Below are 25,306 nucleotides of genomic sequence, written 5' to 3'. Positions count from 1 at the left end.
AAGAAAAATCAGAACAGGAACAAGAACTGATGATACTTTCCTATTAAGAAAACATTTCCATCATCAAATATTCAGTTTCAGAACTGCTTGTTGGACTACAAATTCAAGCAATGACGTTTGCATAATGTAGTACACTTCCTGAAGTGTTTCACACCCTGCTTATCAGTCTGAAATACACAGTGTGTTAGCCTGAAAGAGTCACATTAGCATTAGGCCTGCTCCTCCTTTTTCCCCGGCGCACAGCAATTACGTGCAAACTACCAGTCCCATGATCCCCGGCGTCGTCAGGCAGGAAGAACGTGTGTTAGCAGGGGCTCACACTGATCCAAGTTAGGAGCTCTCAGCTGCTGGCCTTGGCCCATCATGTAAGTGCCTGCCGAGGTTTCTTTGCAGAGCGGTTGCAGAAAACCCCCCCGTTTTCGTTGCGTGCAATTGAAAGGCCAGCCTTTGCACGGAGAACAAGTTACCCGACGCCCAAAGGCTCCGAGTGCATGAAGATCGCGGCTTGTATTTTGCACCTTTGTTGCAAGCAAGCCCGCTTGAAGCCTCACTGCGAGGGATAGATGGAAGGAGGGAGCGACAAGGAAAGCAAAGTCTTTTGTGCTTCCCCTTCCCCCAACCCAAAAGAGGAGATGTCCGTGCCAAAAGGAGGTAGGTACTTTTACTCAGCCGATCCGTGCAAAACCTCGGAAATGCAGCCAGCGTTGCATGGCTTGCAAAGTGCACGGCTGCAGCTTCATCGTGGCCAATGCATTAAAAGTTTGATGGCTCGCGAGGGTCAGTTGCAATGCCTGTTTTAACGATCTGCCCTTTTGCAGAGTTTCTGGTAAGGCGATGCTCTCCTTAGACACTCGCACAGGCGCTATTTGCATTCTTGTTGTGCCACGATTATTAAAAGAAACGCCTTCTTTCCGCGTTGAGGAACTGCCTAGCCAGCAATGCAAAAGTGATTGTGCAATGGCAACGCCGTCCGCACCCGACTTATTCACGCGCACGAGGCGATTTTCTCTCGAACAATGTTCGACTGTTACGTCACGACGGCCTCGGCTTCGTTCTGCACATTTACATTACTTCGTACAACTTCTGCCGTTCGTGCATGCGAGGTGCATTAGATAACACGAAACTTTGGCCGACGGGTGAGTGTGCAAGTGCAATGGGGAAACAGGGACCTGACAGTCTGCTTGCATGCCATGTTGAGCATGCAACAATTTTTATTAGTTGCGCGTAATGGAAAATTATTCGGACGCTCTGTCATGCAAGCTTTGTTCCAAGCAGTAATGCATAGGTAGAGGCTGCAAAAATAAGATGCTAAATATAGTTTTGTTGCTGCAAACAGTTTAAGGAACAGCCTTCAGATGTGCTACACGAGTCTCCATTAAAAAATATTCACAAACCCTCAAGCCAAAACCTGCAAAAAAACACCCTTTCATATTCCATAGGTGCAAGACTGCTGTAAACTTGCGTGCTACTTGATTAATTGTGCATATTTTTAAATACTGCCATTTGTTCACCAGTTCATGCACAGTCATTATGCTGATTTGTTGCATGCATTTTCATTTTTTCCATTTATAGTGGCACACTGGATAAAGCTTTGCATGCTAAAGACTTGTCCCACTAAATTATGCAGTTTTCACCATATAGTCAATGGTGTGGAAAAGTCAATTTGACCAATTTTTTGTGTCAATATAGAAAGGAATTGCTGAAGTTTTAGTAAATTAGGACACGACTTAAATTATTTATTTGCCTTGCACAGCCTAGTTTGCAAAAGGATTCATGAATGTATATTAAAAACCTGCAGCGCATAGCGCTCTTTAGTACCAGTGCACATTTTAAGCTTTTCCACCATTTAAATTTTGGAATGCATGCTCCGAAAGCAGTATAATAATAACAATTCCCAACAAAAACACAGGGTTCCCGGCACTGCATGCTTAGACCCCTTAATTACACTCCATGGAGCCTTTGCAACATATCTAATATCCCTGCGCTTTCATGGAAGTACTGTATAGAGCCCGTGTGTGAGGTTTCTCACACCTTGGCCTGAATTGACGTACATACACAAGCCCAAATTAAAGCTATGGTCAGCAGCTGTTATACCGGGTCTGTTCCTATCCAAGCACTGATGATCACAGTCAAGAGGCGGATCGCAGCGCAGGAGTATTTAAATTTTAAGGACAGAACAATCATGGATCATATATTAGTAGGCGTGGTTGAAGAATGTGTGATTCTGACGCCCTAATGAGGTGATTTTGCATCGTTGAAAGAGCAGTAATTGTGTTGTTGTGTAACAGTGACACACCTGAGGAACATTTGAGGAACTAAATCCTTATGAACCAAGCCTCCGTCATGCAAACAAACACAGCTTTACCTTTGCACGAGGAGCAGGTCGTGGATCACGAAGGGCAATGTTTAAGGGCTGCTTGATATTGCAACTAGTTTGAACTTAAGTGTATCCTTAAAGGGACAGTTCACCTATTGTTGAGGTTTTTACTCACCCTCATTTACTTCCAAACCTGTATGCATTTCTTTCTTGTTTAGGGAAAAAAAGATGTTTTGAAAAGTTGTTTTGCTGTTGCTTGATCTGTACATATTTCTCTACTGATCCAGACGATAAGATACTCACATTTACCCGAAAGCTACAGTTTGAAGTTATTAATGATGGATTTGTTTATTACAAACATCCAGCTTTTAACTTATCAAGCTGTGTTATAGATTTTGGTGTTTTTATCTCTCATTCTGACGGCACCCATTGGCGAACAAGTAATGCAGTACTACATTTAACCAACTCTTTTACATCTTAGTTGATCTAAGAGAGAGCAAAACTTTAATTTTTGTTTTCAGACTATTCATTTAAGAACTTAATTTGCTTAATTTTCTTTCATGCACAGGCATGCTTGTTGTTATGTTGCATACTTGCATGCTAAATATGCAGTCTGAACATAACTCAGAATATAAACTGAAAGTCAGATTGCAAAACTGATTGGAAACAATCACTTAAGACGATGCACGTACGCTGTTAAAAAGTTGGCAACTATTTTCCTGGTTGGAAGTGATTTCTTGGAAGAGCACTCCTACTTATGTTAGTGGGGGTCTATATTGTGCTTGTTGGCCCCTGGTTCATTGAGTTTGCACTGGCCCCAGCGGTGCACACAGCGTATTGATGTCCCCGCCATGCAACCGTGCAGCCCGTTGCCCATTGCCGCCATGCGCAATTGTTACGTTTGTCATGCTAATAGACCACAGAGATACTAAATCCCCTATTTGCGACAGCTCAATTGTTGGTGACTGTCCAGCCTTGCTGTGGTGTTTTGATGCAATAGCATGAGGATTGTTTTAAGCATTGTGCAGCTGATCCCCCCCAGACCTTTCACTTTTCATCTGTGTGCGTGAAGAGCACAACCCTGCCCGTTCCATCTCTCCAGCATGCTTTTTTGCATGCTGCAATTCAGGGCATGGAATCTCCACTAGATACTTGCATGCAAATCACAGTTTGCACGTCTCTATATCAACGCAAGCAATACATTGCATGCCTTTTTTAAGCAGCTAAGCTGTTTTTAATGGGGTAATGTCAGGCCTGGGAGTGTCCTCCTGCTGAATCGCTTGGGAGTGACCAGTGTGATGACTCTATTGGCTCTCTGGGAGGCCCTGTCTGGAGGCCCCTCTCAGTCTGTCTTTGTTTTTTGTTTTTTTTTCTCTTTCGTTTTCTCTCCGTCTCTCTCGCTCTCCTGTGGGCCGTGAGCTATGCTGGGTTGCAGGAACTGCATTCTGACATTGATCCATCTTATTGCAGACTTCTGAATAATTGACAACTTTTAGGGTTTTCTCTTGAAGGCCGCCAGGGTGTCTCTTACCATAGCATTACTAACAGTATTGCTTTCCAAGAAAGGACTGCCTTTAGCTCATTGCAATCAGGGTGTGAAGTACATGTGTAGAAAGGGTGGAGATGACTTCCTCGGATGCCTCATATTGGGGAACAGTAGATGTTTTTTAAAAGCAATCCAATTTTATTATGCAAATAATGCATTTCTTGGTTTGAATCCATTTATCTGAAGTATATAATGCATATTATTGTCTGTCTTTGCATTTTTTTCCCAGGAAGACATGATGCAGTTAGATATAAGATGCTTTTAAATTCCTTTTTTTTAAGGAATTAATATTTTTGATCAAACTTGGCATTGAAACATTTTATAATATTACTAAAGATTTCAAATAATTGCTTTTGATTATTTTTTTTTTTTGAATCCTAAAGAATCCTCAAAAATTGTGCTGTTGCCAAAAATATTGAGCAGCACAATTTTTTAACATTGATATTAAAAATGTGAAATACCAGATCAGCATATTAGAATGATTTCTGATTTCTGAAGGATCATGTGACTGAAGATTAAATAATGCTGCTGAAAATTCAGCCTTGCATCTCAGGAATAAATTTCATTTTGAAGTATATTCAAATAGCAAACAGTTATTTTAAATAGAAATAATATTTCACAATTTTACTTTATGATCAAATTCTTAATGCAGCCTTGGTTTGCATTTGTCAAAAACAAAATCTTACTGACCCCAAACTTTTGAACAGAGATGTGCATGTTATTAAAAAGTGATTTCTGTTTGTATTCTTGCAATTAGCCGTGCAGACAAAACAAGTCATTTAAAATGTATTTTTAAGTAAATGACTGATTTCTAATGTGTATTTTCTAGAGAATGCATGCAGATTTTCACTATGAATGATGCACTAAAATTAATGTTCTTTTGATTATGCTATTGTAAAGAGAAATTACGTCATGCATCCTTATTTAAAAAAGATTTTGTATTTATAGCACCCGAGGGAGGCCCCATTTCTGCAGGGGGCAGTAAACAGCTTTCTGTTGTCAACCAATGAAGCCAAAATGTGTTAGATATTAAGGCAGCCTTTACTTGGCCCCACATGCACAGTTGTGCAAAAACCATCTCACATGCAGGAAATAATATCTATCTACAAATGACAAAACAAATTCGTTCTGCGGTGCGAAATTCTCCTTATGCAGGTCTCTGTTCAGATTGGCTTATGAAATTTATGGTTTTGTTAAACCCTTACATTTCATAATAACATTCAGTATTTTGTGGAATGATTTTGCACGAGCCTGCATCTTGCGTGTTGAATTTAAAATAGTGAGATGTACATCTTATATAGTTGTCGTGCTGCTTTCCAGTGCCCACATTTACTCTTAACACTTTTGTTTAGTTTTCAAAATGGCGTATGTCACAACCAATTACACTAAGTGCCAAATAAAAGATTTTGCGTCACATACAAACCACTTAGTCTGACTGCAGCTGTGTTTCATGCAAGATGTCAGGGCTGAGATTGAGTATCAACAGGTTGAGGACTCCACCCTCTGGTAGCACATTGCCTTGCTCTAGTTTTGCCAACCAGATCATGCATGGTGGAATTGGGACGGCTCCTGGTATCCTCCCATGCTTGGAGGAGAATATCAGGAGACGGCATCATGGTTAATGGATCATGGATTCTAGAGTTCGCTGTCTGAATATGCATGCAAATTTGTTAGATAGTAGGTTACACTCAGGGTCACCAAATCTAGCTGTCCCTAATCACAAGCTGAATAAAATAGGAGCATGTAATATATGCATGCAAAAATGGTTAGATTGCAGTTAAAGGTACTTTTTTTCTGTTATTCAAATCAACAAATGTAAGTGTTTTTTCAAATTTGGTTTGTTGAGGCAGTGTTGTTCTTTTGGGTTGGTCTCCCATTCCAAGCTGCATTCATCTAAAATGGTGGCATGCAAAAATATGCGTGCACAAATTATTAGATTGCACTTAAAGTTAAATTTATGTGCAGCTAATGTCACCAAATGCACTTGAGCCAGTGTTGCTCTTTTGGCCTGGTCTTCTATCCCAAACTGGTTGACGCATATGCACACTTTGGTCGTGCAGTAGTGTACAGATGTAATGGCGACATGCTTGCTGGTAGAAGAAACTGTTTTGTTAAATGGAATTACCTATTTGAAGCTGAATTTATAACATCTGCAGTTACTGTAATATATTAGTATGATGTTATACACTGTGGAAAACCTCTCTCAAACAAGCAGTCTGTCAGAGCTCACATGGCTAACCACACAAAGCTTGTATGATCTACCTTAAAGCGTTTAGTAAGAAGTGCTCCCAATTTAGCTTCTGAGCTTTCCGTTCCAGCTCCCTCTGTGGTCCCTGCCATTCAAATGCGTATTTTACATCAAAATGAATTTTTGTAAAAACACATTTCTTGTTTTCAGTACTGCAGCACACATCCAAAAAATGTCAAATGTTTTCTTTTTTTTCCTCTAGTTTAGTTAAGTTATTAGGGCTGCTTTTAATTGATCAGAATTACATGAACTTTACAAAAAAATTAAAATATTGGTTTAAAGTAATTTTCCTATTTTATTATACATTTTAAATGTAATTTGTTCTTGTGAAGGTAAGTCTGAATTTATAGCAGCCATTACTCCAGTCTCAAGTGTCACAGATTCTTCAGAAATCATTCTAATATGCTCATTATATGATATATGTTAACCATTTCTTTTTGTAAATGTTGAAAATAGTTGTCCTGCTTAATATATTTGTGGAAACCATGAACATTTTTTTTTTTTGATGAAAAAATCCTTTTTTTGAGGATATTTTGATGAATAGGAAGTAAGAAAAAAATATATACACTACCAGTCAAAAGTTTTTGAACAGTAAGATATTTTTTTTTCTCACCAAGCCTGCATTGTACAGCAAAGTACTGCAAAAACAGTACAATTTTGATATATTTTTGCTATTTAAAATAACTGTTTTCTATTGAATATATCTTAAAATGCTATTTATTCCTGTTATTTCAAAGCTGATTTTTTTGTCACGTGATCCTTCAGAAATTATTCTAATATTCTAATTTGCTGCGGAAACATATTTATTATTATTATTATATTGAAAACAGCTGAGTAGGATTTTATTTAGGCTTCTTTGGTGAGTAGAACAATTACAAGAACAGCATTTATCTGAAATAGAAATCTTTTGTAATATTATAAATGTCTTTTTCATCACTTTTTAAATTTAAAGCATCCCTGCTAAATAAAATTATTAATTTCTATACTTTCTTTCCCAAAAAGAAATTATACTGACTGTTTTTGCTTTGGAATGATGTAGTGTATCATGCCACAAAAGCTTTTTATTTTAGATAAATGCTGATGTTTGGATCTTTCTGTTCAGTTATTTTAAATATTAAAAAAAAAAAAAAATCACAACATTACTAATTGTTTTGTATTTTGGATCAAATAAATGCAGGCTTGGTGAGCAGAAGAGAATAAAAACATTAAAATCTTACTGTTCAAAGACTTTTGATTGGCAGTGTAGACTCCAAACCTTTGAAACGGCAGTCTGTGTCTAATTTTTTAGTATATATATTTCTTATTTTTTGCCATTTTAACCAAGCACATTTAGGCTACAGGCTTTTATCTGTCTCTGAGGATGACATGTCATTCCTGGACTGTCTCTGTCAGTGGAGAGCAGTAGAGGATGCACAGTGAGAAACGGTGACGACATTGGTTCTAAAGCAGAGTCCCCAGCTGCTGTAACCCAATGGGTCTGCCATCTTTGGAAGTATAGAGTGTCTTAAAAATTGCCAGTGCGGTCAGAGGGGCCAAACAGCCGGCAGCCCAAGAGAAGTTATTTTCATCTCTCTCTCTCTTTCTAATTCATCGGCCCTCCTCCGGGTCCCTGAAATTCCACTGAAAACTCTAGGGATTGTTGGAATTCTGTGTGCGAGTGGGATAGTGAAGAACTAGAATTGGTAGACTTTGGTTTTATGGACAGCAGACATGGTCCCGGGCAGACGTCCACAAGTCAAGCTAGGGGGTCTCGGAGGTCAGAAAGTTCATGTTACAACGTAGCGCGAAACACGACTGCAATTGTGCCTGATTCGCATTGCTAACGGTCACCTGGGGCCAGCCGCTAAAGGACGAGCCAGACGTTAGCAATGACTGTTCTGTGCCAGTTCCCCTGTGTTGCGAGTGAAGCAATGAATTAGGCATCTGATTAATTCAAACATGTTTTGAAGGTTTTGCGAGCGTGTCTGACATACCTGGACACCTTGTGCTTTTCATTATGAAAATGAGAATTGGTCTGTGTGCTTGCTTTTCCCTTCAACATAACGTTGAGTCAACATTAGTAGGCTTATTCAAGCGATATAAAAATATAAGTGTTGTAAAACTAGGTGTGCGAACATTGTGGACTTAATTTGCTTTCTGTTCTTGTTGAACAATACCTTTGTTTCCTGCCAATACTGCACGATTATATAATCTATTGATCTTTTTTTTGCCTCTTCTCACTATCTTGTTCTCCCTATGCAAGCACTTTCACATGTACTGATATCGTGTGCTTTGGGTCCTGTGTGTGCATGCATGTTGTTGTTTTTTCTTCTTGTTTACTGCTATGGGAACAGTGGTGTTTAGGTCAGCCTTGGGTTTGGACTGGCATAAAAAATAATGAAATTAATTTTGTTACTATTGAAATTAAGGCTTTGCGATAAATCGATAACGATAATTATCGCGCGATATGAATTTCCTTGAAGTCTTTTTAAATCTACAAATCGCCATCATTTACCATAGATTTACTGTAGTAGCACTGTGGTATTGTGTCAGAAATGTGGGTTTGTTTGTGTCGAATGGACACAAACATATAATATAATGGAATATATTTACATAATTTTTTTGATTAAGCTATAGCGTTTATGCATTTATACAAAATTTTTATACACTAAAGTTTTTAATACAAATACCTAAGAACCATATTCAGTTTTTTTTTTACCATGGTTTTGAGATGATATATTTGTGGTTTTAACTGTATTATCATTATCTATGGATGATACTATGGGAGAGCAATGGTTAATTTAAAAACAAAAATAAATAAGTAAAACCTCACACAGTCAGAATAATTAAATTTCTCCATATAAATATAAGGTTGCTACCATTTTTACAAATATTACTAATTTTGATAATGAATGTAAATCTACATCTGCATCCTAATTCAAGCTACTATCAAATGTGTTGTTCTAGAGACAAAAAATGTTGTATCATTATCATTAATATTATCAGGTAATACAAACCTGTTTCTTGATTTGAAACAATACTCATTAAAACATGCAGAACTAAGAATGTTTTTTTTTTTTTTTCTATTAAGGTACTTATTTTGTTAAGGAAAAATTAGTTAAAAAAAACGTGAAGTGTTTGCCATGTTCTGACTATAAAGAATATTTTAAAGCCACATTTAACTGTTTGGTTTTAACTTTCACATTGTAGCAAAAATTTTAAAATAATGTTTTTAATTATTAAATAATTACTAAATTATATTGTTATAATATTAAGGCATATATATATATATATATATATATATATATATGTAATTTTTAAAAACTATTAAATTACTAAATTATATTATAGTATTATTAATTCAAGTATTAATAAATACTATAATGCTATATCAATACTGTACTAATAGGCTGTAATATAAATAATACTACAGTAACACTGGATTTGACACATCTATATGCATTTACTTGTAAATGCAAAACTTTTATTCAACGAAAGTCATTTTGCAAAGTAATTTGGAATCATTGCTGCATTCAAAAGGTTTATTGCAAGTAAAATAAGCCTTGTTGCAAATAATCAAGATTAGTCCATACTGTTTTCATAAGCTGCAGTATGTAGTTTATTTTTAATACTTGAAAAAAATGATTTAAAAATTGTCAGTTTTGAATGTTAATTTTTTTTTTTATTTATTTTTGTTGCGCAATAAGCAGTGACTCAATAATAATGCACAATTCTCAACATCATTACAATTTGCAATGTAATAATTTAAAATCATTGCAAATGTACACTACCAGTCAAAAGTTTTTGAACGGTAAGATTAGTAATTGTTTTTACTTTTATAATTTTACAAGATTTCTATTTCAGATAAATGCTGTTCTTCTGAACTTTCTATTCATCAAAGAAACCTAAAAAAAAATCTGCTCAGTAATAATAATAAATATTTTTTGAGCAGCAAGTCAGAATATTATAATGATTTCTGAAGGATCACGTGACTAGAATAATAATGCTAAAAATTCAGCTTTGAAATCACAGGAATAAATTACATTTTAAAATATATTCAAATAGAAAACAGTTATTTTAAATAGTACATTTTTTTCTTTTAAATTGTCCTGTTTTTGCTGTACTTTGGATGAAATAAATGCAGTCTTGGTGAGCAGAAGAGACTGTCGTTAAACAACATTAAAAATCTTACAGTTCAAAAACTTTTGACTGGTAGTGTATTCTGACTAGTCAGTGTGTTGCCAAGCCCTGGTTTGAACTTTACATTGTCTTTTAGTTGTGCTCTTTGTACAGTGCTGAATAAGAAAGCTTATTTATCTCGGTTATGCAAGCAATAATTGCCAACCACTTCAAGAGCAGAATTTATTTACAAACGGAGTTCGTTTACGTGACCAAAATAAATGCAATATGTGTTTATGTGCATGCATGTGTTTAGTTCTAGATGCGGCTGGTAATTTTCACGGTGGCTTCAGCATGGATGAAAGCGCTGCAGAACACGCCGGAACATGTTCCCACAGATAGAGCCGCCTCTGCATCTCCCTTTACGTTTTGTCTGTACGTTGACACTTTAAATTGCTGTAGGCTGTGGATGTGCTGCAGTCCCGGACTGTTTACCGTCTTCCTCGGCTCAACTTTGTCACATCGCCAACGTTCGCTCATGCTGGCTTATTAATTGCCAAGTCCTGATAAAACCAAATGACTTCCGGTCGCTTTATGGCTGTAATTGCAGTAGTCGATACCAATACCAGGAACTTTTCTTGTGACATATAAGGGCACTTGTTATATTTAAAGCATCTGAAGTGGCTGTTTTTAATGCTTATGCAACGGTTTTCACAAAGTTAGCAAGTCACGCGTAGGTCCAGTAACTGAGATCAGCCTTTTCCCTACATCGCTGATGCCATCAGCCTGAAGAAAGCTATCGGGTTTCGGCCTGTAATGTGTCAGCATATGTGATTTTAAGGATTAGGGCTTTCAACGCACAGCATTGCTTGAGTCGGTTGCTAGGGAGTGATTTCCAGTTGGGGCATAGTTATTTTGGCAGTTGTGATCAGCGATGTGCTTTCTGCAGGAGGTGTGCGACCATTTTGTGGTTTTTGTACCCTTGCTTTAAAAGGGATTGGAGTCCTTGGTGAGTTTTTTTGAGTGTCAGCTTTCTGTTGCTATTGTTGTGCATGTAAAGGCAGGTGGGAGAGGTTCGGAACTTTTTTGCCGGTAACAATAGTGTAATGGACATACAACAGGACTGTGGGTGAAGGTTGACAATGCACAACTCCCTTCTCACGCTGCCGTGGCAAATAGCTGCTCGTATTTTGTGTAGAATTGTCACAATATGGGAAGTGTCTCTGCATTTGTTTCCTGTCTGTGGGCTCATGGTGTGGTCAGGACTTTTCTGAAGCCACACCTTTTGCAGGGTTTCTTTCTCGGGTAGTCATCTGTGTAGCCTTTGAATGTTTGTTGAAAATTATACGTTTTTTTTTTTTTTTTTTTTTTTTTTTTTGCTAATATACTTTCTCTTAATTCGTATTAATAAGACCAACTGTAATTAGGCCATTTTTGTGTTGATTATCCTGACAACTTTAAACACTGTGGCTTTTATGTTTGTTGATCAGCTTTTCTCTGTTTGTTGATCAGCCCTAAATGAGTTTGATCTGTTTTGTTTGGAAACTTTTTTTTTTCCATGTTTTGTTTTGTTTTGTTTTTTTTTATAATTTTATTTTATTTTATTTTATTTTATTTTATTATTTTATTTTAGTTTAGTTTAGTTTAGTTTTTTTTTTTTAATTTAATTTAATTTTATTTTAATTTTGCAGTGCAGAATGTTTAATTTTGCTTCCTCCATCTCTGTTTAAATCTAGGCTAAAGAGACTTTATTTTTATTTTTATTTAGTTTTTTTTTGTTTTGTATTTTATTTTATTTTGTATTATTTTTGCAATGCAGGATTCAAAGTGCTCCTTCCATCTCTGTATTTATATCTAGGCTGAAGGTATTATTATTATTATTATTTTTTATTATTATTATTTATTTTCAAATAATTTAATTCATTTCATTTTATTATTTTCATTAGTGAATAAAAGTGCTCCTTCCATCTCTGTTTTTAAATCTAGGCTGAAGACACTTTTTTTTTCTTTTCCTTTTTTTTTTTTTTTTTTTTTACTTATTTTAATTTCAAATAATTTATTTTATTTTATTACTTACATAAGAGAATAAAAGTGCTCCTTCCATCTCTGTTTTTAAATCTAATCTAAAGATACTTAAAAAAAAAAAAAAAAAAATTCATTATTAAAATTATTTTATTTTATTGCCATTAGAGATTTAAAAGTGCTCCTTCCATCTCTGTTTTTAAATCTAGGCTAAAGACATATTTTGGCCTTCTCTGCCTATTTTCCTATAATCAAAACATTATTTTGTTTGCTTGAGCAGCCAAAAACTACAAGTTTGGCTCATCTATGTGTTTTTCTATTATTTTATTATTTTACTATCAATTACTTTTGGTGTTAGTAGCACAGAAATTGCACATAATACTTCAAATTTAAGAAGATTGTCATATCACCAACATTTCAGTAAATGTGAAAAATCAATAAACACAAAATAAAAATGTTAAAAGATAAAAATCAGGAAACATGCATGACCATTAAAAAGCAGATGCCTATGAGTCACATAGCATTTAGATACCAGATTGGGAGCTGCTGACGCTACACAGAGACCGATATGGTTTAATTTCCATTTTTTTTTTTTTTTTTTTTTTTTTTTTTTTTACTGTTACAGAAGTACAACATTTGGCATCCCTGTCCAGTCACAACTGTTGATAAGCATTGCAGTATCTCATTCAGCGCACGTTTATACATATTCTTTGCATTTAGCAGAGTCAGTCAGGTGGGTGTGTTCGTGTGCATCAGGTATGTGGATTGCCCCACTCCGGTGTCACTCACGATGACGGGTCACGCCCGTGTCAGTAGCGCCTCCGATCTGCTTGCAGATGGAGAGAACGTACCTGGCCCTACCGTCTCGCCTCCCTCTTTCACACTTGCACTCTCTCTCCTCGCACTCTCTCGCTCTTTCGCATTTACTCAGCCAGGATCTGGAGCCGCTTGCGCTGTCTGACCGTAAGTGCTCATCCGATAGGGAATCTCGGAATTCCATGGGGAGCAGAAATAAAGGAAAGGGCTCTATATCCCTCGGGACGCTTTCAGAATGCCTCTTTTGTTTAGACAGGCCTTTTGAGCTTTTTATCTCACATAAAGCTTTTGTTGCAAGATATTTTTTCCCCTCTCTCTCCTAAAAGGATCTTCTTACAAACAAATGCAGAAGTTCTTGACTGACTTGAGCATAATAATGATGATTTTATCTTTTCTTCCCTCTGCAGGTAAAAAGAAGCTACCACTCAAGCTTCCAAAAGAGGCGTTTGAGAAACCCCAACCTGCTCCCACGTAAGATTTTATGCATTTTTAATGCACTGATGAAGTTTTAGTTGTTCTTGATGTTACAGCGAACACATTTATATTCATAAACGGTGCTAAAAGCTACCTTTCTATCTGAGTGTGTGAGAGTGAATGGATTTTATAATTAAGGCTGGCTTTTTAGTCTTTTACCTTGTCAGACAAGGATACTCAATGGGATTTCTTTGTTGCACAGACCCCCGAGAGACCTGGACTCCAAAGCCTGCGTTACTATTGGAGATAAGGTGCGTTTCATTAATTAAGAAGGAGAATCTTGTGCATCTTGTGTATCTTCTGAACTCCGTTTGTCTCCTGTTGTTTTTTTTAGTTATTAAAAATAAATCTGCATCAATCTGTTCATGGCAATAAAAAAAAAAAAAAAAATCTAGCCTCTCTGGGAAATATTTCATGCTGCAGGGTTTCACTTCACCTGCATCTCTTCCTTATCTGTAATCAAAAGCAATATGAGAGGAACTGTCCTTGGGTCACCTGTATGCAAAGCGTCGTTGTAATTTGCATTCCCGTGCTAAGGCGATGCACATATCTTTTCAAATGTCATATTTTACATCGCTTTTTATGGTGATGTAACTCCTGTGCCGGGCTTGATACGAAAGCTTGGCTTGGTGAGAGACCGGCGGGTTGTAAAGAATGGCCCAGTGCACATTACAGCCCTTTTGAATACGTCTGATTGTAGGCAGCCTGGAATGTACTTTACTGCCTCTCAGGCTGTAAAAATATTTATTTTAAACTCATCAAATAAGTGGAATTTTCCATTGGCAAAGATTAAGGCTTTTTGTCTTACAACCAAACCCGATGAGTAAGTAACTTACTAGTTTTTTTTTTGATAAACTCAGGTTGGCACGTATGAGCTTTTGTGAGGAGCTGGGTTTGTTGCCTTCAGGTTTAAGGCGTTTGTTGTAATTGCTAGTGATGGCGAGCTGAAACGGGGATAGGAAAATGTGCGTGCTTCCATTATTCATACTTCATAGGAAACAATCATCTTATGCTCATTTGTGCCATTTTTTTCTTTTTAGATGTCTTTCAGATTGTCTGTTTGGTTTGGAATGCAGGGCTTCATTTTGTTTCCCGTCTGTCCATCCTTTGTTTTTTTTTTCTAGGTGTCCTTTTATTGGCCATTGTGTATGCATCAATTTTACCATTCATATGTAACCCTGGATCACAAAACTTAAGTAGCACGGTATATTTGTGTATTAAAACCAAAAAATATTAGACTGTTAGGTAAAGATCATGTTCCATGAAGATATTTTGTAAATTTCCTACCATAAATGTATCCAAAGGTAATTTTTGATTAGTGATATGCATTTCTAAGAACTGCATTTGGACAACTTTAAAGGCAATTTTCTCTATATTTATTTATTTATTTTTTTTTGCACTCTCAAATTCTAGATTTTCAAATAGTTGTATCTCGGTCAAATACAAATAGTCCTATCCTAACAAACCATAAATCAATGGAAAGCTTATTTATTCAGCTGTCAGATGATGTATATGTCTCAGTTAAAAAAAAATAACCCTTATGACTGGTTTTGTGGTCCAGGGTCACATATAATACCTTTTTTTTAATGTGTGTATTTTTTTTTTGTTGTGAACAGAACTTTGTGGTGAAGGCAGATGATTTGGAGCAGATCGGAGAGTTGGGCCGAGGGGCATATGGAGTGGTGGACAAGATGAGACACGTCCCAAGTGGCGTAATAATGGCAGTAAAGGTGAGTTCGTACAGGCCTATTTTAGCCAGGCTCATGTGGGGAATATTGCTGAAATTAAATGTCTCAACTATAAACAAAGTTTATAAAAGGAGACCTATTATGCCCAGTTTTACAATATTTAATAAATATGTGTCTGTGAAGTTTCAGCTCAAAATACCTCACGGATCATTTATTATATAATTTTGACAATGCCTATTTTGAGTGGAAGCAGAAACGCGCTGTTTTTCTGTGCATGTCTCTTTAAATGCAAATGAGCTGCTGCTCCCCACCCCCTTTTTAGAGACAGAGTGCATTTAGGCTACGCCCACATCGAGGGGGGGGGGGCAATCCACTTTGTATTGCAGGAAGCTGCCTCCTTGTCATTTTCTGACTTGTACAAGATGTACAGTTAACAAGCTAAAAAAAACCCAGAAATATGTTTTTATAAGCTGTCGACCCAAAAACAAGTGTTTAAGGACACAAATAGTTGTAGATGTCAGAATATTTAATGTTGGGCCATTCAGTTGGATCATTTCTCCAACAAAAGGAAGGTAAGGAACTGACATAGACCAATAAAATTTAGCTTCTCAGTATATCTCCTCTGAGGTTCACATGGGGTGGTGAAATAAACCTTTAAAGGGGTCATCCTCAATAATCCCCAAGTTGATATGATTCTTTAATTAAAAATTTGATTAAAAATTGGTAGTGTAAAACAAGCTTTTTTTACTTTGTCAAAATCAGCTCTGCAAAAATCATCTCATTCTGGTCGAGGTTGCTTTAAATGTTAATGAGCTCTGCTCGCCCCGCCCCTCTCTTCTCTCTGTGGAGTGACAAGCCTGTTTACTTTAGCCGCATTTAGTCACTAAACTTGCTAACTAGCACGTTATTAGGAAAGGCGATTGCAAAGATTCATAAAAACAAACCCTTGAGTATCTTCTGCTGTAAGTGAAGCTGGATCACGAATGATTCGTGCAAACAAAGTAGTGTATATGTGTATATAAGTATGTATGTATATGTGAACAAAAACGTTTATTTTGGATGCAGTTAATAGCTTGACAGTAATTGTTAAACGTTTTAATTAACCGTTTGACAGAACTAAGGTTAAATTAAGTTCATTCTTAATATTTTTATTAAAACATTATTAAGCAACTCAGAAGATATAAACTCTTGTTCAGGAGTTTGGTGTTGGTAAGAATTTGTTTTAAATGGTTTTCTTATCTTTTATGTTCATCAAGGTGTCGTTTATTTAATTAAAAAAATGAGTAAAATATTAATATTGTGAAATGTTATTCTAAATTAAAATAGCTGTATTAAAATGTTTTATTTATTCCTGTGATAACAGAGCTGAATTTTCAGCAGCCATTACTCCAGTTTTCAGTGTCACGTGATCTTTCGTAAATCATTAATAATCATTTCTTATCAATATTCAAAAACAAATCTGCTGCTTAATATTTTTATTTAATCTGTAATCATATTTGTGTAATTTTCTTTTGCAACATTGAATATTTTCGCTGTCATTTTGATCAAATAAAGGCGTCCTTGCTAAGTAAAAGTATGAATCTTTATTTATAAAAACCTTGCTGACCTTGATCCCAAAAGTGAAACACTTTAAGTTAACCTTTTGGTTTTATGTGTGTCCTTAATTAATTTTTATTCAAACATTATTGAAGTCAAGTTGAGTTAAGTGTTCTTCTGCTAAAAAATACATTCTGTGACATTACATTAATAGACAAAGCTGCAACTATTGTGTTCACCAATGATTTTACAACATTATTGCTCATTTCCCTGACCCATTTTATTCCACAGCGAATCCGGGCCACAGTAAACACACAGGAGCAGAAACGGCTGCTCATGGATCTGGACATCTCAATGAGAACAGTTGACTGCTTTTATACTGTTACCTTCTATGGAGCCCTGTTCAGAGAGGTACATCCACACATCCAGTAAATTCACTGAGCAGTCATCTCATTTACCTGATAGCATTTGTAGTTGTTTTAATACTAGAGTACAGAGTGGTAATTGTAGAGACTAAAGGGCTGAGCAAGCCCAGTTATCTGAATCAGTTTCCTTATGTCTCCACTATTGTACTTTTGATGTGAAAGAAAAGTTCCACAGGAAGTGCTACAATGGGAATGTGTTTAGTCATTTCCTGCTGTCTCATTTTTATGTCAGGTTGTTGTTATGTCTGAAATCCCAGCTTTAACCTGATTGGCCTGTTGTGTTGTCAGGGTGACGTGTGGATCTGCATGGAGCTGATGGACACCTCTCTGGATAAATTCTATAAGCAGGTGCATGAGAAGGGTATGACCATCCCAGAGGACATCCTGGGCAAGATCACCGTTTCCGTAAGTACCACCTCCTTTCCTCATATTGAGCTGAAACTTGACATGAAATGTCTTTTATACTGATTTAATGCTTAATATGTTTCTTTTTTTTATTGCATCCCCACTTCCTGAGCATTTACGATCATTTTAATGCTGTGTAACTCTGAGCTCCTGCAGATCTGTAATGAGCCTGATGTTTTATATTCCCATTGCAGATTGTGAAAGCATTGGAGCATCTCCACAGCAACCTGTCAGTGATACACAGAGGTGAGCTGCGCCTCAAATACAGCATCATATGCTTGCGTTTTAATGATGCCAGCAACTGATTGTCATGTTTTCTATCTTCCTCCAGATGTGAAACCCTCTAACGTGCTGATAAACATGCAGGGTCAGGTGAAAATGTGTGATTTTGGCATCAGCGGGTACCTCGTGGATTCAGTGGCCAAGACGATGGACGCCGGCTGCAAGCCATACATGGCGGTAAGCAAGAAGAAAGAAGAGTTGTATATTTAATTTTCTTGGAATTTCTATTTTTCTTTTTCCATGTACATCTTCACAGTCAGGTAACTACAATATACACATTTCTAAATGAATCTGAATATTTAGGTTTGGAATATTAATTATTTTGTGTGCTGTTTGTGTGCATAGGTTAATAAAATAAAAACGAAAAAGATATAAGAAATAAATGTATATTTGTTAACGTAGAGACAGAATCACGAAATCCAATTTAAAAATGGAATTTACTGTGTATTGTAGAATTTTTCAGAATTTGTCAAATTGTGTGACGCTTGTGGTGTTTTCAGCCTCTGCCACCTCAATATATGAGTACATGAACATATAAACAAACTCTAGAACTGCTCTGAAAGTCACTTTGTGAGCATTTTACAGTTTCTTTAGGACAAAAAACCTGTAGTTGTATCATATAAACACAAAAACGTAAAGGTCTTCACAGCAACCCGTCAAAATAAGTTTTTTTTAAATTGAAGAAACTGTGACAGAAATATATTGCTTAATGTAATGATAGCACTACTAAATTAAGACATTTTTTACCAGAAAAACAGTATTTCTGGGAAATAAATATTTTTTTTATATATATAAAAAATAAATTAATTAGAGATGCTTTTGATTATTAAGATTTAATAAAACCATTTAAAAAGTTTGGAAAAAACAAAACTGAATTTGAGATAAAATACAATGTATTTCATAGGGCCTCAAATCTTTTTTTTTTTTTTTTAACTTTTAATAAATTGCTGTTAAATTGTGTAAGTTTCTGCTGTTAAATTGTGTAAGACATGCTTTTTGATTCTTTTTTTTTATTATTATTTAACCATTAAAACTGAGTCTTGAAAAAAATTAAACTGAATTTTGAAAAAAAAGAAAATAACATTGATTTTATAGGGCCCTAGTTAATATTTTCATATATTATTTGTGAAATAATAAAGATAGTTAAATTGTTTTTATTTGATGTCTTTTTAAATATTATGAATATTTTAGAGTCAGTGAAGCTGCAGAATATTTAAGTGGTATTTGAAACTTTTTGACTATTTGCCTTAAAACCGATATTGAAACTACCTACTGTACTCAGTAATGAATGAGACATGAGCTGTTCACAACTGATGCAAAATATTTCTAAATGCATCTAAATAATCAGGGTTAGAAAATGCATTTTTCTTATTTTGCATATATTGTCAATGTGTGTATGTGGTATGTGTAATACAGGCTAACAAAATAGAATATTAGTCATTGCTCTGTAGAGCTCTCCACACACCTTAGACTTCAACTCGCTGAGCCAGTGTTCATGTAGCTCTGTTATATAGCTTTAAATGTTTACATCTAAATGAGAGACTTGTGTCATAAAGAATATAGTAAGAGCAATAATAAAAGCAAAAGTGACATATTTTATGGCACTTTCTCGCGCTTGCTTATCTCTCTAGCCTACTTATCAAACCACACTTCCTCTTTTGCCCACAATCATTTTAATCAGTCATATTTCTCTCTCATTCACAGCCTGAGAGAATCAACCCAGAGACCAATCAGAAAGGCTACAACGTCAAGTCTGATATCTGGAGTTTAGGAATCACAATGGTACGTCGGATCAATTTCGGATACTTGTTTACATGCGTTTTTTTTATATATTAATATCTTCAATGCATTTACATGTATATGAATTTAGAAATGATCTATAAAATGGCTTTCTCTTTTTAGTGCTTGTTTCTTTAATAAATAATCAGTGCTGCTTCCTCTGTTGCATGGCACATGATGGTTATGTTGTGACGTGTGTTTGTTTTTCGTCTTGTCAGATCGAGCTGGCCATTCTGCGGTTTCCCTATGACTCATGGGGAACGCCATTTCAGCAGCTCAAGCAGGTGGTGGAAGAGCCGTCACCCCAGCTGCCTGCAGACCGCTTCTCACCCGAGTTTGTGGACTTCACGTCACAATGGTGAGCGAGCTGTTACACAAATTGCACACTGAGCAGAGCACAGCACAAACATGATTTGTAACTTTCACTGGTTGTACCACAAAAAGTGTGAACTGCTGTACTTTGATCTGAAAGAAAAGATCTGCTTTCTCAAAACTGAAATATCAGTTCAGTTTTGAGGTACATTTTATGATCAAAAGTGACAGTATATAATCCATCCTGAAAAAAGTATCACTTATTTTTCTCTCCAGGATGCTTTAGTGTTTGTAATAGAAATACAATATGATTACACTGACTGAATGAATCACTAAACTCTGTTAGATCTGTAATGCACACTTGTGATTTCATCATCTGAGGTGGATATTAATATGCAAATGAGACCTATATGTAGACACAGGATGTTTTACTTGTGTATCGTGTATGTGGGATGATCATGACTCCAGATTCAGTAGAATTGCATTTCTCTGAAACGATGCTGACACCACATAGTTTCGTAAAAGTGAAAACGCACTCATTTAAATGCAGCGTAAAGCCACACACACACTATATGTACCTTGACTCTGCATTGTGTAGTTGGAAAGTGAACAGGATGTAGAAACCCTGATTGCATCCTCTCTTTCACATCGTGAGGGGAAGTACTCAAGGCCACAGTTTGCTGCATTGAGGTTTTTGCGTGTTCCTGCATTTCTAACATGTATGTTTTGCTTTCTCTGGTTGTGTTGCAGCTTAAGGAAGAATTCCAAAGAGCGGCCAACTTACACGGAACTAATGGTGAGTTTGTTGAAATGACCTTTTTTTTTTTTTTTTTTTTTTTTTTTTTTTTTTTTTTAACATACACTTCCCTGGATTGGCCTTTAGGTGTCAGACTTGTGCTATCGATGCAAACTTGAACCTTCTCTGTATTTATACCATGAAGTAGCCATCTGATGCTGAACAATTTGACTTGCTCTATATATAAGGTCAAAAGTTTTACATACACCCTTGCAGAATCTGCAAAATGTTAATTATTATACCAGATTAAGAGGGATTATGCAAAATGCATGTTTTTTATTTAGTACTGACCTGAAGATATTTCACATAAAAGATGTTTACATATAGTCCACAAGAGAAAAGAGTTGAATTTATAAAAATGCCGTTTAAAAGTTTACATGCTTGATTCTTAATATTATGTTGTGACCTGAATGATTCACAGCTGTTTTTTTTTTTTGAAGTGATAGTTGTTCATGAGTCCCTTGTTTGTCCTGAACAGTTAAACTGCTTGCTGTTTTTTTAGAAAAATCCTTCAGGTCCCACAGATTCTGTTTTTTCAGCATTTTTGTGTATTTGAACCCTTTCCAACAATGACTGTATGATTTTGAGATCCATCTTTTCACACTGAGGACAACTGAGGGACTCGTATGCAACTATTACGGAATGTTCAAACGCTCACTGATGCTCCAGAAGGGGGTGGAGAAAAAAAAAAAAAAAACATGCATTAAGAGCTAGGGGGTGAAAACTTTTGAAATTTGAAGATCCGGGTACATTTAAATTATTTTGTCTTCTGGGAAACATGTAAGTATCTTCTGTAGCTTCTGAAGGGCAGTACTAAATGGAAAAAAAATGATATTTAGACAAAATAAGAAAAATGTACACACTTTCATTCTGTTCAAAAGTTTTCACCCCTGGCTCTTAATGCGTTGTTTTTCCTTCTGGAGCATCAGTGAGCGTTTGAAACTTCTGTAATAGTTGCATACGAATCCCTCAGTTGTCCTCAGTGTGAAAAGATGGATCTCAAAATCATACATTCATTGTTGGAAAGGGTTTAAATACACAAAAATCCTGCTATCGCTAAACAAAAACACACAGCTGTGGATCATTCAGGTAACAACACAGTATTAAGAATCAAGTGTATGAAAACTTTTGAACGGGGTCAACTATTACAAAACATTTGTTATATTTATACGTTTTTTTTTTTTTTTTTTTTAGATATTTAATTGACTTATTGACATTTTAAAATCTTTTCCACACCCAGCAACATCCCTTTTTCACCCTCCATGACTCCAAAGACACCGACGTCGCTAGCTTTGTGAAGAGCATCCTTGGGGACTGAGAGCGTCCCTCTCGGCAAAACTGACGTGTTGCCGCGGGGGGAGACGGGACTATTTCAGAAAAAGCACCAATAGCAAGACTAACACCTGTAAGACACGCCCACCTCAGCAGCCAACAGTGTACAGGCACTCAGGAGGGTCTGGGGAAAAGAACACCGAAACTGAGGGTGGGTGGGGCGTTTCCTAGCAACACACGGAGTAGGGCATGGGACGGGAATCTCGGCGCGTGTGTGCACGTATGTGTGGGTGCTTGTGCGAACGAAGCGCATTTATTTAAGCGCATTCGAATGTGTGAGTGAATTCTTCGCCTGCCTGTATGTGCATACATGTGCATTAAAAGGTTTTACAGTCCCAAGTCAAACTTCATCTATTGTTCAATCCCAGTCCTCCTCCAGCTTTACCTCTCAATCCAAAAAGCAGTTTTAGCATCAGGTGAGTCTGTTATAGATGTCTGTTAAGTTTCCCCAGTGGCACTTCAATGTAATTCTTAAAGTATTCAAGAAATGTTACCCACCCCCACAACGTCCGGTTCTTCAAAAAATATAAAAAATAAAAAAAGAGAGAAAAAAAAAAAAGAGAGAGTGGTATAGATATATTTATCTATTATCTAGATATGTATATATACTCAAAAAATATTTCTTGAATTTGTTAAATGAGTACATGAGGACAATATTCTGTGTTGGCTGTAAGGATGGTTATTAAAGTGGATGAATGGAGCATCTTTCTTTTTTTTTTTTTTTTTTTTTTTTTTTTTTTTTTTTTTTCCTGAATTTGCAAAGACTGATTGGTGCATTTGTATCACTGAAGGCTAATCTCGGATCAGTTTATAAATGCTGTCGTAATAGTGAGGGTCTGTGCCCGCAAAGCTGTTCCTGAATCGGACGTTAATGGCCAGAAGTGAAAGAGGGCTTTTTACGTACCCTCCATGAACTGTGTGTGTGAGTAAATGGGTGTAAACGCTTGTGTGCTTTATATGCTATTCATCTAAACCAAGGTAATTTGGGGCAAAAGGTATCTGTTGGCTACATCTAGACCTCTCTGTTCTGAGCCAATCATAAAATTCTCACTCTTTTCAATTGCAATCCAACTGGAAATTATTATAATTATCATTATTATTATTTTATTATTATTATACACAGTGCATATGTATTAACAGTAATGAGGTGTTCTGCAGTTTCTGTATGTGTTGTAACTGCTGTTTTTCTCATTGGAAACTTGACAATTTCTTTTTAATTTTAAGGTGGTGTGCAGGTATGAGCGTGTGGTCATTTGCGAGAGCGTGTGTGTGTGTACGTGTCCGCATGTGAGCGTTATATAAAAGTCTGAACACACGTAGCTGACACTTCTTTCAAAGCCTCACTGTGACTCGGAAGCCTGATTTTGTGCCTCTCTATCGAAAAAAAAGAAAAGACGAAAAAAACACCTACATTTAAAAACAAACTACAAAACCCACGCTGCTTTGTCATAAGACATGCTTTGCTTTCCACAGGCTTCAGATAGTGGCGGGGGGGTCTGTTGCTTTGCTTTCTGGGCTTCTGGTTTTATTCTCGTATCATTTTTGCAAGGTGGAGATGATGAATGTGTATGAGTGTGTATGTGTGTGGGTTTTTTTTCTTTTTTTTTGTTTGTTTTGTCTTGTGACCACTGTATACAGAATGGATAACACTGCTGATTTGCCTGTAATCGTTATATTGTTTGATTCAAACATAAAAGTTCTCTTATATCTTCGCTGTTTCTTTTTGATATGCTACATTTAAGATGGTCAGGATTTCTTTTTTCTTTTTTTTTTTTTTTTTTTTTTTTTTTTTTTGACCAGTCAATCTGAAATCAGACATTATCATCAGAGATATGCATAATATTTGTGTAATGTACAATTAAATTGTCAAAACTTAGAAAAAATAGTTTATTATTTGGGTAAGATTTGTCAAGGTTGTGTCTGGATCACACTTCCTGCCCACAGCCACCAACCTCCTCCCATTGTGGCATTTTCATTATTTTTACATTTGTTGGATGACAAAAAGCCATTTCAGCAGTGTGAATGAAATGACACTTAAATAGTAAAAATGTAGAGACAAAAAAAAAGCATCATACTATGTTGTATTCTCTTGAATTAATGCTAACAATTGTTTTGCAGCATTTTAGTGTAACACTGCTAAAATTATGGATACCGTAATGAAAATGATGAAGAACGTGAATGTAAAGCAATGTAAATTGTTAAAAGAAAAGAAAAAAAAAAATTAAGTGTAAAAATCAAAATGACCTTCAATTGTTTGACTTTTGTTGATTTGAAAAAAAATTATTCTTTTGAAGTAAAATGTGACGTGGACATGTAAAAATGCAAAAACAAGCATGTTAAAGGGTTACTTCACCCCAAAATGAAAATTTTGTCATTAATCACTTACCCCCATGTCGTTCCAACCCCGTAAAAGCTTCGTTCGTCTTCAGAACACACTTTAAGATATTTTGGATGAAAACTGGGAGTTTTGTGACTGTCCAAGTAAATACCACTGTCAAGGCCCAAAAAAAGTATGAAAGACGTCGTCAAAATAGTCCATCTGCCGTCAGTGGTTCAAGGATAATTTTACAAAGCTACGAGAATATTTTTTTTATGCAAAGAAAACAAAAATAACGACTTATTTCAACCATTAGTCTCCTCCGTGTCACCGTAGCACCATTTTGGAGAGTATCCTCTGGACGCAAACAGCGTACGCTGTTCTGTCAGTTGAACCACACGGATACGTTTTCTACGTTTATTTACGCGTTAATTCGAAGGAAGACCGCATATCTGCGTGACGCAGCTGACACAGAACGGCCTACGCAGTTTTGTGGCCAGCAGGACTCTCCAAAATGGCGCTACGGTGACGCGGAGGAGATGAATTGTTGAATAAAGTCGTTAGTTTTCTTTCCGTATAAAAAGTATTCTCGTAGCTTTGTAAAATTATGCTTGAACCACTGATGGCAGATGGACTATTTTGACGACGTCTTTCCTACTTTTCTGGTCCTTGACAGTGGTATTTACTCGGCAGTCAATGGGACAGTCACTAACCTCCCGGTTTTCATCCAAAATATTTTAAATTGTGTTCCGAAGACGAATGAAGCTTTTACGGGTTTGGAATGATATGGGGGTAAGTGATTAATGACAATTTTCGGTTTCGGGTGGAGTAACCCTTTAATGTGAAAACTGACTTTACATTTTTCTAGTTTTGGAAGTTTCTGTCTTCAAGTGTCCTTCTTCAAAAAGATGAC

The 25,306-nt window shown here is 36.1% G+C and overlaps 1 protein-coding gene across 3 annotated transcripts; it reads left to right on the top strand.

Moving 5' to 3' along the window:
* Window positions 1-300: 300 nt before the first annotated feature.
* map2k6 (mitogen-activated protein kinase kinase 6) lies at window positions 301-23,783 on the top strand. 3 transcript variants are annotated; one of them, XM_051124196.1, is made up of 12 exons: window positions 301-651; window positions 13,455-13,518; window positions 13,724-13,772; window positions 15,138-15,251; window positions 17,037-17,156; window positions 17,459-17,575; window positions 17,770-17,821; window positions 17,907-18,034; window positions 19,562-19,639; window positions 19,855-19,994; window positions 20,699-20,744; window positions 21,985-23,783. In XM_051124196.1, the coding sequence occupies exons 1-12, from the start codon at window positions 564-566 to the stop codon at window positions 22,060-22,062; spliced, it is 1,074 nt and encodes a 357-aa protein (XP_050980153.1). In that variant the 5' UTR covers window positions 301-563; the 3' UTR covers window positions 22,063-23,783. The 3 variants fall into 3 exon arrangements, with proteins under 3 accessions (XP_050980153.1, XP_050980154.1, XP_050980155.1); XM_051124197.1 differs by lacking the exon at window positions 301-651 and adding an exon at window positions 1,082-1,136; XM_051124198.1 differs by lacking the exon at window positions 301-651 and adding an exon at window positions 11,145-11,218.
* The last annotated feature ends 1,523 nt before the right edge of the window (window positions 23,784-25,306 follow it).

Source organism: Labeo rohita, chromosome 12 (assembly GCF_022985175.1).
Source record: "Labeo rohita strain BAU-BD-2019 chromosome 12, IGBB_LRoh.1.0, whole genome shotgun sequence".
NCBI classification, from domain to species: domain Eukaryota; kingdom Metazoa; phylum Chordata; class Actinopteri; order Cypriniformes; family Cyprinidae; genus Labeo; species Labeo rohita.
Note: the sequence above shows the minus strand (reverse complement) of the source record. Positions and strands in the feature narration are given on the sequence as shown.

Bases quoted from the DNA above. Each gene is read 5' to 3' on its own strand.
- map2k6 (XM_051124196.1), top strand. From the start codon at position 564: ATGGAAGGAGGGAGCGACAAGGAAAGCAAAGTCTTTTGTGCTTCCCCT. The intron at 18,035-19,561 runs GTAAGCAAGAAG...TCTCATTCACAG, and splicing joins GCTGCAAGCCATACATGGCG to CCTGAGAGAATCAACCCAGA. The intron at 19,640-19,854 runs GTACGTCGGATC...TCGTCTTGTCAG, and splicing joins GGAGTTTAGGAATCACAATG to ATCGAGCTGGCCATTCTGCG.